Below are 15,316 nucleotides of genomic sequence, written 5' to 3' on the forward strand. Positions count from 1 at the left end.
TAGCATTAATTCTTAATATAGATATTACAACTATTCATTCTTAATTATAGATACTAAATTATTTTACAAATAGGCACTGTAAAAAGGTTACTGAAGGTCTTCCATTGGAGTGGTGGAAGGGTTTTTATTTTAATAATAAAAAATTTATATAGGGAATTCCCTGGTGGTCCAGTTGTTAGGACTCCACACCTTCACTGCTGAGGGCCCGGGTTGGATCCCCTGGTCAGGGAACTAAGATCCCACAAGCGACGCAGCACGGCCAAAAAAAAAAAAACAAACAAAAAAAAACCATGTAGTAGAATTAGGAACAAAAACACCGTTATTTGCGGGTCTGAAGCAGGTTCAACCAGCACATGGCAACAGAAACTGTCAGTGCCACTGGCCAATAAAGAAGGCCTAAGGGTTAGTCTTAAAAATCCTAAAAAGAAATATATAATTTGATGATCCCAGCTGGTAAGGTTTTCCTCTTTATCTCTTTCTCTCTCAAACATTTCTCAGCAGGCTAGATGTTTTAGGAAAGGTGTCAACTTTTCTCAATGAACCTATATCCACAGAAATTTGACTAACTGATGAACTGATCCAAGAGGCGATGAAAGAAACAAATATGCTTTGACATCTGCACATTTCAAAATGGCTCATTACACAAAACAGAAAGCCAAGTTATGGGTTTTTAAAATTGTTTTATTTGGGAAAAGTGCGTCTTAACAAAAGGGCAGCTGCAAAATACAGAGACCTCTGCAACAATTACTTGTTTTTGCTTAACGTGAAAGAATGAGTGGTATCCAAGGAATCAAAGCAGTAGATGGACAAATCCGGGGCATCTCCAAGTTATTTTCAGGAAATAGAGCAACAAAACGCAAATTTATAATTTCTGATCAAGGAATTCTTCTAACAATTTAACTTTAGCTTATCTTGTGGATTACCACCCCTCCGTCCCCTTTTAGTGGAAAAGCATGACTTACTACTGCAAACCAATTACTCCACTACAGGAAACACCTTAGCACATAGTTTTGAATCACACCTGTCTAGCTGCAAAGCTCAGGGATGGAATGAGGCAAATACCCACAAAAACGAACACAAAAACCCGACAACAAAACCCCTCAAATGAGGACAAAGGTTTGTCACAAAGTGCCTGGACTAGAAAGTCTAGGAGATCATAAAACATTAAATACAACCGTGTAACTGAGACCCAGTTTGTGTTAATACATGAGATAACCAGACAGTTTGAACTTCTATGGCTAAGCCCATTTCCCTATTTATACAGACAGAGCTAGCCCTGCTCTATTAACAGCTACCAATATACTGCTTTGTCCTTTTTTAAGATCTATTTGCCACACGAGGCTGAAACCACTAAACTTGAGTTTTTCCACTAAGGCTACAGACACTGCATCTATGCAGGGATGAGAAGCTTGTTACACACTCACACGTACCAAGTCTATCAGCCCTTGGGAGTCAACTTCCAACTCTGCATTTATTTTATTCCACTATATCTTTATATGTGTTCTTTCACAATTTTCCTATCAGGCTAAACACAGTAAAAATCTCAACACAGTCACACCTGGTTCTGGTTACCCAGCAGTAGTACTTGTGTGCAATTAAACAAGAGACCAAAACCACAGAACAAGTGCACAGGGTAGGGAACAGATATAAAAACACAGATGTGCAGAATTCACCAGAAACCTCAAGCATCCGCCTAAGTCTATAGCAGGCTACATGCCACAGTTCAGATCCTTCACCTATCACCCCAATTCTTGGACCCCAAAGCAGGGCCAAAGCTGTTACTTTTGAACCTGGGGTCCTCAAAAATGAGTGCTGGAAATCCAGAAATGCTACCCTTGAACTGTGTGAATCTGGCTGAAAACAGATGACGCAACAAACCTACACTCTGTCTGACAGTTAAATTCATGTTACAAAAAAACTAACTTTAAGATTTATTTTTGTAACTTTTTTAAACAGAGAAAACAACATATTCCTTGGGGAAAGGTGAGGGATTGAGAAGACAGGCCCTGGGTAAAAATTATCACGACAGCACCTGGAGTTGAGAGGCCTGCCTAGAAGAGAACCCCGGGCGCTGCCGCCACCAGCGGGGACGGCTGCCGTCTGAGGCTCAGCAGACCAGTTCACACGCCCCGCAAAGCTGCTATAGATCCAAGTCATAAAAGTCTTCCAGCTCATCGTGAAACAAGTCCCACTCGTCTTCAGAGTCTGTCAGGTCGTCGTCCCCACCTGCAGCCAAAAGCATAAGCAACATCTCGCCCAGCTCAAAGGTGACAACCTCTTCCTCGTCGTTGTCAAAGGGGTTGCCGTTCTCTCTTTCCTCAATGAGCTCCCAGAAGTGGTTCCTTCGTTGGGCCTGTAAAAAACAGGGCCGTGATAGGGATGGCACTGCCGAGTAGCATCTTCTATTCTGTTGTTTCTAAGGCAAAACGTCCAGCACACCAGAGGGCATGACGAACCAGACTTCTCATTTAGGGTTTCGACTTTACCAATTCCTCCCCTCTGGTTACTTGAGGCCAACAGTTTAGTCTAGAGCGTTAAGCATTCTAGTTTCTCCTCTCATAGCCCTCCCAGTTTGCTGAAGTTGGTTTCCTCCTGTAATGCTCTAGTCTCGCTCCCAGCGTTAATCTTCTCCTTCCCCTACCCCAATCTGCGTGGGACTCAACTGAGAGTGTGGTATTTCCCCTCCTTTAAAAAAACAGTGAGAGTTACCCGGTATCTGCTTGATGTTCCCACTTTCTGTCTCTGTGGCTCCTCTCTACGGCCATCAGGGTACGCATGCTTGTAAAAACAGTTCCCTCCAAATGGGCAGCTCCCACGTCCTTCATCAAAATACCTGCACGCCTTGTTGCTGGAAAGGAAAATATCGCAACCCTTATTCACAGTGGATTTCAGGTCCGTATTTGACTATCATCCAGGGTTTCTTTAAACAGGGAGGGATAGAACTGGTACGTCTGTTTACAGCCCTCCCCAAGGTGTGTTCTTAAACACGTGTGTGCTATTGCATGGAACACTGACTAGAAACAGAAACTGGTCAAGTCTAGCTGTTTAACAGCCCTAGTACCGCAGATCCAGCAGAGAGAAAACCTTCGAGAAAGCCCACACACAAGAACATAGGACAACTGTAACATGGAATCAGGACAAGGCAGACCCCATTCCTGGGGCTTTAGCTCTACCAGCAGTGCAGACTCCATCGTAACGCAGCCCTTGGCGTGCACCCCAAGAACTGTGTTATAGCAAGATACAGAACAGGTAAGTGTTATCAGCGGTGACAAAATAAACTGTACTGGGAAGTAAAAGAAAGGGTAGGAAGGAGGTAGGAGTATATAATGCAGCACTGTTCTTTTCAAAGTGAACCCAAGCGAGTTGGGATCTTCGGTGGAGAAAAGGCTGCAGTGCTCATACCTCATTGCCTCCTTGTATTTCTGAATGAGTTTCTGCTTCTCTTCTTTCTCCTCCACCCAGTACTCACTTGGAATGACAAAGTTAGATGTGATCCGGCATTCTGGGCAGGACCTGGGAAACAATGAACAGGCTGCAATGCAAATTCCCCTTTATAGGCCCACTCTCCTTCAAGGACACACCCTGGTGTGTCACCTCCAGATTTAAAGACTTAACTGAAAGGCAAATGGGCTTTTCCTGAAAGGGTTCCACACACTGGTCACACAACTGACCATTTCTTTTGAGGCAAGACAAACTCCTTTATAAATTCAACTCAACGGCTAGCCAGTTCATTAAAAAAAAATAATAACTTAGGTTAAAAAAAAAAAACAACAAAAGAAGACATTTCACACAGACTCCTTTTTCTTTCGTTTAAATAAATTTATTTCTTGTAACTTTGCTCTGTTTAGATTATGTAGTTTTTGTTCAGTTATGAGAACAATCTTTAAAGGATGGTGGATTATTGGCTAGCTTAATGGATGGAATAGGAAAGTGGAAAATGTAAAATGTCAGGAAACATACATTCAGAGCTAGGTAAGTTTGTTCTCTGAACCTAAACTGGCTAATCCATTAAACACAATCTCCTCAGAAAAAAGCACGAAGATTCTACTAACTGATACATACGGTTTCCTCATTCAAATAAAAGTAGATATACCAACTAATCTAGAAGCTAGCTGAAATACAAAGAAGAAATCCCAATTAGAAGAACCCCCAGTTTCAAGATAAAATGCATGCATTTAAATGCGGTCCATCTGGTTGAAAGTTGGCACAAGATACTAAATTCTTCCCCAAAATAGAAAGCACAAACGGAGATTGGGGAGGAGTCTCACTTTATGATCTTGCTCTCAAATTGCTTAGCACTCCTCCACTTGCGAATACACTTGAGACAGTAGGTGTGGTTGCAGTTGGAGAGGATCCCGAAGCGGCGCTCGCTGGGGTTGGCTTTCTCATAGACCACCTCCATGCAGATCCCACACACCATGTCCTTGCTGCGCTGCACAGCAAACGAGAGCTCCATGTCTTTCTCATGGGCCTCGATGCAAGACTAGAAAAAGTGGAGAGAGGTGCAATCAAGTCACGGAATCATGACAAGACTTCAACCTGACAGCTAAAGACTCCTGTGCAGAGAATCAAACAGTCAGTTGAAAAGAAAATGTTCCCAATACGACACTGAAAACAGCTTTGTTCACTAGTGAGTATAGGTGCACTGACATTTGGGGACTTCACGATACTATAAAGTCAAACTCTGAGGACTCAACTTCAGGAACTAAATTACCTAATTTTCTCTATCCTGCAACTCAACCCCTGCTGCTATTCACACTACAGACAGTTTTTCACACTAAGTTTGTTGATTTTACTGGTTTCTAGATGGAAAATGTAATTAGGATTAAGGCTCTAATTTACAACCTGTCAGAAAATAAGGGTGAAGGAAACTAACATTTATTAGGTGACAATTACGTGCCAGGCATATAATTCACATTCAAAATAAAACAGCTTTATTGAGATATAATTTACATCCCATATAATGCATTCATTCAAAGTGTACAATGGAATGGTTTTTGGTATATGCACAGAGCTATATACAACCATCACCACAATCAATACTAGGACATTTTCAGTACCCCAAAGGGAAACCCCAAACCCACAGCAGTCACTTACTTCCCCCGCTCAACACCCGCAGCCCTAGGCAACGACGAATCTGTGGATATGCTTATTCAGGACATTTCGTATAAATATGTGGCCCTCTGCGACTGCCTTTGTTCACTTCACACATTTTCAAGGTATCTATGGTGGTACAACATATGATTATTTCATTTTCTTTTTATTGCTGAGTAATATTCCATCGTATGGAGAGACCACAGTTTGTTTTTCCGTTTTCAGGTGATGGACATTTTGGTTGTTTCTGCTTTGGGGCTATTATGAATAATGCTATGAACACTCATGTACAAGTTTTTGTGTGGACATCACATACTTTTTATTTTAAATGAGGTATAATTTACATAACATTATATTACACATATTTTAATCTCTAAGAAACATGCTAATTATAGGAAATACAAAAAAGCAATAGAAAAGTCACGCATAGTCCCATATAACCAGTTATTTTAGTATATATTTTTATCTTTTTCCTAAACCTTTTTTTTAACATCTTTATTGGAGTATAATTGCTTTACAGTGGTATGTTAGTTTCTGCTGTATAACAAAGTGAATCAGCTCTACTTATACATATATCGCCATATCCCCTCCCTCTTGCGTCTCCCTCCCACCCTCCCTATCCCACCCCTCTAGGTGGTCACAAAGCACCGAGCTGATCTCCCTGTGCTATGTGGCTGCTTCCCACTAGCTATCTATTTTACATTTGGTAGCGTATATATGTCCATGCCACTCTCTCACTTCATCCCAGCTTCCCCTTCCCCCTCCCCGTGTCCTCAAGTCGATTCTCTAGTAGGTCTGCGTCTTTATTCCTGTCCTGCCCCTAGGTTCTTCATGACCCTTTTTTTTTTACATTCCATATACATGTGTTCGCATATGGTATTCATTTTTCTCTTTCTGACTTACTTCACTCTGTATGACAGACTCTAGGTCCATCCACCTCACTACAGATAACTCAATTTCGTTTCTTTTTACAGCTGAGTAATATTCCATTGTATATATGTGCCACATCTTCTTTATCCATTCATCTGTCGATGGACACTTCGGCTAAACCTTTTTTTTAAAAAAAAAAAAACAATCCCCTGAAGTAGGCACTGCTCTCCCGAATATATGCAGGGGTTCAACCTGCTATATCACACAGCCAATATGCTGAGAAGGCAGAGGTCAAACCACACTCCACTGCTTCACCACCACCCACAGCCAAAGTAAGTTTATTAAAAGAGATGATTATGATTAGAAGCAAAATCTGCTCCAATAAATATAAGGTTTGTAATACAGGGTCTTCCCAACAAAAAAAAAATCATGCACCAAATGGGCTTAGGAAACCATAGTTTGAAACCTTCATCCATCGTTGATGAGAATGTAAAACAGTGCAGTCACTGTGGAGAAAGTTTGGCAGTTGCTCAAAATATGAAGCACAGAGTTACCATGTGACGCAGCAACTCTATTCCAAGGTAATCAAGACATATGTCCACAAAAATTTACACCCGAATGTTCATGGCATTATTCATAATAGCCGAAAGGTGAAACAACCCAAATGGAAAAACAAAATGTTGTACAGCCATACAGAGGATTATTACTCAGCCATGAAAAGGAATGAAGTACTGATACACACTACAACACAAATGAATCCTAAGAACATCACGCTAATCTTTTAGCCAGTCACAAAAGGCCACATATACAAAATGTCCAGAACAGGGAAATCCACAGAGACAGAAAGTAAATCAGTTGTTGCCAGGAGCTGGAGGAAGGGAAGAATGGAGAGCAGTGGAGCTAATGAGCCAGAGGTTTCTTTTCTGGGATAATGAAAATGTCCTAAAATTAGAGAGAACAGTGGTTGCACAACTCTGCGAATATATTAAAAACCAATGAAATGTGCATTTTAGAAGACTGAATTGTATGGAATGTGAATCTCAGAGAAGCTGTTATTTTAAAAAAGAAGAAAGAAAAAGGAAAAAAAGCCCAAAGTCTGAGGTTCTAAAGCAGTTTTCTTGATAAAGCAGTCAAGAAGCCTAGGAAGGAAAACATCCCTAACTTAATGATAATCACCATTCAATTCACCAAACGTTTCTCTGAAATGAACTGACAATGTTGTGAAAGGGAAAATATAGTTCTCACACCTATTAACAGAATATCTTCCTTAAGACTTACTTTTATATGTTGTGATCTTTGGGCAGCATCCATTGGATGGAGGACCTGCAGCCCACACATATCACACGAGTCTCCGTGGAGATACACACAGTTCTCCCCGTATCGGCACTCTCCCACTGCAGCATAGGGGCAGAGCTGCTTCTTTGTTTCCACTGCAGTTTGCTCCTTCTCTGATTCTTCCTTGGTCACTGAGCCCTGCAGGGGTGCTTCAGTGGAGGAAGGGGCAGCTGAAAACGTTTAAGAGTGTGGTAAAGGTCCAAAACGGATAAGGCAGATACATGAACTATAAATAAGGTAACTGAGAAACTAACTGAAAAGAAAAATATGAAAAGAACTTCAATTAAACTCCAAAGCAGTCTATTGAACTAATTCCCTTACTCTTGAAAGAAATGAATTTCTTCTGATACTGACATTTCCAAGATTAGCCTTGTTTTAAAATTTTTTTAAAAAACCTTCTCACGTATTTCTTGTGCAACTGTACTTATTAAAGGAGAGAGGCTTGGGACTTCCCCGGTGGCACTGTGGTTAAGAATCTGCCTGCCAATGCAGGGGACACAGGTTCGAGCCCTGGTCCGGGAAGATCCCACATGTCGCGGAGCAACTAAGCGTGTGTGCCACAACTACTGAGCCTGCGCTCCAGAGCCCGTGCTCCGCAACAAGACAAGCCACGGCAATGAGAGGCCCGCACACCACAATGAAGATTAGCCCCCGCTCGCCGCAACTAGAGAAAGCCCGTGCGCAGCAACGAAGACCCAATGCAGCCAAAAATGAAAAATTTAAAAAAAGAAAAAAAAGAGAGAGAGAGAGGCGCTTCAGTTTTTCAAAACATTCTAAACTCGTTACTGTTGGGAGTCAGAAAGTTTCTTTGACTCCATCTGTTCAGCCTTAGGTAACCTAATTTAAGAGTATTAAGATTAGACTAAATAAAGATGAAGATTGGAAGCAGGAAGCTTGTGAAAACTCAGCTAATTGACGAACTACTCTCTATCCCTCTAACTTGTTTTTATTCTTCAAAATACTCACTACGGCCACAGTAGGGCTGCCCAGGAACAAACTCAATGGCGTTCACCCAGTCTTCTGAACCCGCTCCTACAGTTGAAAAGTTTGAATTTCTTGACTCAGCTTCGCCCATATTCATTTCAACAATCGGTCCAACTACTGATGACAGACTTGAGGAAGCAGCAAGGGGTGACTTTGCAGTTAGATCTGTAGCAGTTGCTTCTTCCTGTTTCAATGGCTTGCTGTGTTCATATCTTAAAAATAAAATAAAATAAAATTTAAAAAGTCGGCAGTCACTGTCTAACCAGGAGCCTCTAGATGGAATGTATTCCCCATCCTGTCCTTGGGTTCTTTTCAAACTACTGTGCCTATGAATCACGTGGAAAACTGTTAAAAGGCAGATACCTAATTTCTAAGTCTGGGTGCAGCCCAGAGTTTTGCGAGTCTAACCAGCCCTCACACATGCCAGTGTGCTGCTCCAGGGACCAGTGTGAGCAGCAAGGCCACAAACCACGGCTCAGCAAACTTAAAGAGTCAAATACACAGATTCGGGGCTCTGCAGGTCATACTGCCCATGTTACAACTATTCAACTCTGCAGCTGTGCTTCAAAAGCAGCCATAGGGGGCTTCCCTGGTGGCGCAGTGGTTAAGAATCCGCCTGCCAATGCAGGGAACATGGGTTCAAGCCCTGGTCCGGGAAGATCCCACATGCCGTGGAGCAACTAAGCCCGTGCGCCACAACTACTGAGCCTGCGCTCTAGAGCCCATGAGTCACAACTACTGAGCCTGCGTGCCACAACTACTGAAGCCCACGCGCCTAGAGCCCGTGCTCTGCAACAAGAGAAGCCACCGCAGTGAGACGCTTGTGCACCGCAACAAAGAGTAGCCCCCGCTCGCCGCAACTAGAGAAAGCCCGCGCGCAGCAACGAAGACCCAACGCAGCCACAAATAAATAAATAAATTAAAAAAAAAAAAAAAAAGCAGCCATAGGCATTATCTAAATGACGATGCGTGCTGTGCTCCAGTAAAACTTTACAAAAACAGCCTTTGGTCAGGTTTGCCCTACAGGCCGTATAGTTCACCCACCCATGCTGTAGAACATCTATTACCCTTCAAATTCCACTCTAATTAGGAGTTTCAGACAGTTGACTACTGTTCCCATGGCAAGTCTGCTAAAGAGATTGTGCAGCCAAAATTAACACTGATTAAGAAAGCAAGGCTGACACTCAAATTCAACAAGTAAACATGTGAAACATTTTACCAACACACAAAATTCTCCCAATATTAAAACGCAGAGATAGTATTTACAAAATATGCAGTATGTATTTTCTTTTCACACATCCATCCATTCACCTAATTTTCTTTTCTGAATTCTTACCCTACACATCTCCTGATTGCTTTTCATATGTAAAATTATCATTGAACCTTATCCCCAAATACAGAAAAAAAATGTTTATTTCCTTTAAGAAGCACCTCGCTGCCTGAGAAAATCCTCACAATTCTTTGAGCATTTTATGCTGAGAGATTCACCCAGACACAATAAATTATGAATGCAGTACATAAACTGTGTTATAACATATAGTATGTATCTAGCAGTTGTAATTAATTAGTTAACTGGGCAGTACTGACCATGGGTCATCTGTGTTATAGGTGTCTGTGTTTACATCTGAAGAAGAGGTAAAACTTTAACTAAAGACTGTCCTTTAGCTTATGGCAAACATTTGCTGAGCTGGTCTTTATCCTTATATTATCTCAAATCTTCCTATTCCTACTCGTAAGCATTAGGTAACCTACTCTGCTTTGCAGTACAAGTAATTTGAGTATCCTGATATCAGCTACAAAACCCAGTGCATTTATCCCCCAGACGGGAATTACGCCAGCTGAAGATCGGAAATATGCTCTTTCACTTGTACCACCTCACTTCATCATCAAAAAACTATGAGAAAGTATTCTTTCATTTTATAGATGACGTGTAAGTAGTGCTCTAGGTCTAATGTGACTCCAAAGCCGCCCTGTACAAGAGAGCAGCCATTAGCCATATCTAGCTATTTATACTTAAATAACATTTAAAACTCAGTTCCTTGGTCCTGGCACTAGCTACGTTTTCAAGTGTTCCATAAGTAGTCACACGTAGCTAGGGGTCACCTTTTTGGGCATTCACACTATCGCACAAAGTTCTATTAAACAGCACTGCTCTGAAGTTTGTTTCAGAGCCTTAAGGAACCTTAGAAATCTATCCCCAGATCCTCACATTTTAACTGCTTTCACAGCCTTTAAGTTAGAAAAGAACCCGGGTTTCAGAATTAAGACAGGCTTGAATTTAAAATGCCAGCTTCACCAATAGAGAAAGCCTTCAGGGCTTCGGGAAAGTTTTAAAGGATTAAATAAAACTAAATGTTAAGATACATAAAGGGTCTAAGAAATAGATATTACACCCATATTTTAGTTCTCTTTCTTTCTCCTTTGCCATATTCATCTCAAAAATTTCAGGGCAGGGGCTTCCCTGGTGGCGCAGTGGTTAAGAATCCGCCTGCCAATGCAGGGGACACAGGTTCGAGCCCTGGTCTGGGAAGATCCCACATGCCGCGGAGCAACTGGGCCCGTGAGCCACAATTACTGAGCCTGCGCGTCTGGAGCCTGTGCTCTGCAAGAGAGGCCACAATAGTGAGAGGCCCGCGCACCGCGATGAAGAGCGGCACCCCCTTGCCACAACTAGAGAAAGCCCTCGCACAGAAACGAAGATACAACACAGCCATAAGTAAAATAATTAATTAATTAATTTTTTAAAAAAGCTAAGAGCCATCTTTAAAAAAAAAAAAAAAGAATTTCAGGGTAAATGACTCAGAAAGCTACTTAAAAGATAGGACTCAAATGCTTATCACCATCTATCAAATTGCAAATACTACAAAGTTTTTGAAAGGAGTACATTTTGGTTTTAAGGAAAATTTATCAAGGAATCAATAAGATATAAGTAAAATTTTTGAAAGCACAGAATATTAGCAAGAAAGTTCACATCTGTAAATAGTGCAGAATATATCTATATAAAATACGCTTCTGAAGTAAAAATTTGTGAGTAAGCACTAGGAAAGGTAGAGTACAAATAAGAAAGATTAAAGCAAGAAAGAAAAAGACAAAGGCAAAAGCAACACTCCCACTTTGAAAGGAGTTTACTAAAAACTAATGGTTCAGTGAAGCATGGAGCTCTTCGTAGAACAGGGACCGGCCACCTACGGCCCTCAAGCCAAACCCAACGGGAGCTAGGAACGGTTTTGGCATTTTTAAATAGTTGGAAAAAAGATCATTTTATCACATGAAAAGTAACTGAAATTAAAATTTCAAGGACTTCCCGGGGCGGGGGGGGGGGGGGTCCAGTGGTTAAGACTCTGCACTCCCAATGCAGGGGGCATGGGTTTGATCCCTGGTCGGGGAACTAAGATCCCGCATGCCACACAGCACGGCCAAAAATAAAATAGAAAAAAATAAATAAAATAAACTCTCTCTCAGAAATGTTTAAATTAATTAACTAATTAATTAAATAAAATTTCAGTGTCCCAAAATAAAGTTTCATTGGAACACAGCCACATCTATTAGCTTATGTATTTATCTAGGGCTGTTTTTGTGCTACAAGAAACTGTATGGCCTGCCCAGCCACAAATATTAATTCTCTGGCCCCATACTGAAAGTCTGCCAGGCCGCGTTAAAGAGAATTCTCACATCTACTGGATTCACAGTCCATGACAGTGGCTTTGTAAAGTTATTAATTCTTTAAGAAATTAACACAGAATTGCTGATCCTTTAAGCCACAGTGTTAAGAGGTAAGTTAATACTGAGGCAACATTGAAACTATTATTGAGTTTTTCTTTCACATCTTGCAAAGAATACTTTGATACAGTATCAGTTTCTATCTAAGGAAGTTTAATCCATTTTTCTTCTACCTCTACACAAAAGACAGACATTTCTCCCTGTGGTTGGCTTGCAACTCCCCACCCCCAATCATTCTGAGCTTTGATATCTGCCTTTAAAGATTTTAACTTATGGGATGTGGTAGGTCTATAGGGCAAAAAAAAAATCCCTCCAAAGGGGAATTCCCTGGTAGTCCAGTGGTCAGGACTCCGAGCTTCCACTGCAGGGAGCATGGGTTCAATCCCTGGTCAGGAAACTAAGATCCCGCATGCCTCACGGTCACTCCAAAGGAAACAAGACCTACCATAAACAATGGTTGTCAACCAAGGCAGTCCTGTCCCTTTCCCAAGTGGGTGTTCAGAAACAATGACTAGGAGTTCTAATGGCACTTACTCAGTGGGGGCAAAGGATGCTAGATCTCCTGCAACAGTCCTGAGCAACAAAGAACCAGCATCACTAAATAACAGCACCCCCGTTATGCAACACGGATGCAGCAATACTTCTGCAACACGGATACAGCAACACTTCTGCAACACAGATGCAGCAACACTTCTGACCTGTTGGAACTAGGATATCATCTTTCATTATAAACTATTCCCTTCATGAGGAGTTAAATTACTCAAAATCCCTGGGCATTGGCCAAGTTGTATAAAAAGATCTCTACATAGTAAGAGTGACAAGTAGGCTTAAGCCCCCAAGTACAATTTTAATGAGGAAACAAACAATCTTGGAACAAGCCGTTCCATGAGATTCCTTCCTTAGCTAGTCTATAATCAAGCTCTTAATAATCACCTATATCAGCCTGTCCCAAACAATTATCACCAAACTTTCCTTTCAGGTAGACTATTGGGATGTAGGTTTCCCTAACTCCTTTCACTTTACCCTAAGAGCACTAACCTCAGCTCAAATCAGGATCATTCCCCAAAAAGGGAGCTGTGTACCCTTATTAAAGAGAAAACTAAAAAGAAAAAAGCAGTTTGTTAGGTGACTTGCATCCACCTAAGTATCAGAGCCTCACCGAAACAGGGCACCTACCTTACTCCCTGGCCTTCAACCTTGGTCTCCCACAAGGAAGCCCACTCTGAATACAGGATTATGCGGAAGATGGGCTTCTATACTTACTCCCAAGGAGAACATGGAATGCCATTTGGGGCTGGCAAAGCTATCTGAAAACTAAGCTGATTAACACATGGAACCTAGGCCTTAGCTCAGATTTCTTCAATTTACCCCCTTATTTCCCAGTCATTTCACCTCTATGGTCCAATCATATGAGTATCTCTTCTGAAATAAGAGGCTCACCTGTTAACAACCATACTTTTCCACAATCTATCACACAGTATATTATTCTCCACATCTCTCTGCTGCGCACCTTACAGCCCCGTGTCCACTCTCGCCTACATTCAATTCCTCTCTCCCTATAGTTTACAAGGATTTTCAACTGACTGCCTAGTCAAGGAATTAAGTTGGTTTAAAAATCCTGCAGAGGAGGTGGAGTCAAGATGGCAGTGTGGGAAGACACGGAGTTAGCGTCTCTCCACAACTAGGGCACCTGCTGGCCGCTGGTGGTGGACTCTGACACCCAAGGAGACAGGAGGAACCCCAAAGTGAACCGGTAGGACGTAGGGAGACTGACGGCGGGAGAAAAGGAGGCGAGACAGGATCGGTGCCCCTGAGGGCGGGGAGATCAGGAGAGGCAGGCGGGAGGAGCCATCCAGGAGGAGCTGGAGAGGAGAGGAGGGCGTTTGCCCCGCCCACTCGAGCCCAGGAAGCCTGCTGGGCTCCCAGGTGAGGTCCCCCACCCTCTGAGACCAACCTCTGCTCCTTGAGCCTAAGCCCCACCCCCCACAGTCCCCAAGGCCTTTTCCAGCCCTGTGGGTACTGAGCACTGGCCCCGCCCACTGCCCAAACCTTGCCCTTGCTTAGGCCCCACTCTCCACAGCCAAGGCCTTTCTCCCCTCCTCCGCCCTTTTTCATTTCCCTCCTCCTCTTTTTTTTTTTACTACTGTGGTACTGATGCACCTTCTGGTTGTTGACTCATCTATATTTTTATTTTTATATTCTTCCTAAAATATCTGTTAGTTTCCTAGCATAATTTTATTGTTTACTATATTATTGGTTATTTTTCTTTTTTTTGTCACCCCAGGCAGCTTGCGGCATCTTGGTTCACAAGCCCGGAGTCGGGCCGAAGCTCCGGTGGTGGGAGTTCCGAACAGAGAACCTCAAACCCCAGGGAATATTCATCAGAGTGAGGCCTCACGGAGTCTCTCATCTCAGCAACAAAACCCAGCTCTACCCAATAGCCTACAAACCCCAGCGTTGGAAGCCTCAGGCCAAACAACCAGTAAGACAGGAACATAATCCCACTCAAAAAAAAAAAAAAAAAAAAGGGAGAGAGAGAGAGACAGCAAAAGAAATATATCACAGATGAAGGAGCAAGGTAAAAACCTACAAGACCAAATAAATGAAGAGGAAATAGGCAATCTACCTGAAAAAGAATTCACAGTAATGGCAGTAAAGATGATCCAGAATCTTGGAAGTAGAATGGAGGCATGGACTGAGAAAATACAAGAAATGTTTTAACAAAGATCTAGAAGAACTAAAGAACAAACAGAGATGAACAACACAATCACTGAAATGAAAAATACACTAGAAGGAATCAATAACATAACTGAGGCAGAAAAACGAATAAGTGAGCTGGAAGACAAAATGGTGGAAATAACTTCCGAGGAGCAGAATAAAGAAAAAAGAATGAAAAGAATTGAAGACAATCTCAGAGACCTCTGGGACAACACTAAAAGCACCAACATTCAAATTATAGGGGTCCCAAAAGAAGAAGAGAAAGAGAAAGGGTCTAAGAAAATATTTGAAGGGATTATAGTTGAAAACTTCCCTAACATGAGAAAGGAAATATCACCCAAGTCCAGGAAGCACAGAGAGTGCCATACAGGATAAATCCTAGGAAGAACACACCAGAACACATATTAATCAAACTACCAAAAATTAAATTCAAAGAAAAATATTAAAAGCAGCAAGGGAAAACAAAAAATAACATACAAAGGAATCCCCATAAGGTTATCAGCTGATTTTTCAGCTGAGACTCTTCAGGCCAAAAGGGAGTGGCAGGATATACTTAAAGTGATGAAAGAGAAAAACCTACAACCAAGATAACTCT

At 41.9% G+C, this 15,316-nt stretch overlaps 1 protein-coding gene across 2 annotated transcripts in view; it reads right to left on the reverse strand.

Moving 5' to 3' along the window:
* Window positions 1-660: 660 nt before the first annotated feature.
* MKRN1 (makorin ring finger protein 1) overlaps window positions 661-15,316 on the reverse strand; it is a 29,388-nt gene continuing 14,732 nt past the window's right edge. For both annotated transcript variants that reach the window (XM_061198815.1, XM_061198816.1), the window contains exons 3-8: window positions 8,266-8,495; window positions 7,243-7,469; window positions 4,269-4,483; window positions 3,403-3,513; window positions 2,710-2,848; window positions 661-2,353 (exon numbers count right to left, since the gene is read on the reverse strand). In XM_061198815.1, the coding sequence (XP_061054798.1) occupies window positions 2,141-2,353; window positions 2,710-2,848; window positions 3,403-3,513; window positions 4,269-4,483; window positions 7,243-7,469; window positions 8,266-8,495 (1,135 nt within the window). In that variant the 3' untranslated portion in view covers window positions 661-2,140. The remainder of the gene's footprint in view (window positions 2,354-2,709; window positions 2,849-3,402; window positions 3,514-4,268; window positions 4,484-7,242; window positions 7,470-8,265; window positions 8,496-15,316) is intronic.

Source organism: Eubalaena glacialis, chromosome 8 (genome assembly GCF_028564815.1).
Source record: "Eubalaena glacialis isolate mEubGla1 chromosome 8, mEubGla1.1.hap2.+ XY, whole genome shotgun sequence".
Taxonomy (NCBI): Eukaryota; Metazoa; Chordata; class Mammalia; order Artiodactyla; family Balaenidae; genus Eubalaena; species Eubalaena glacialis.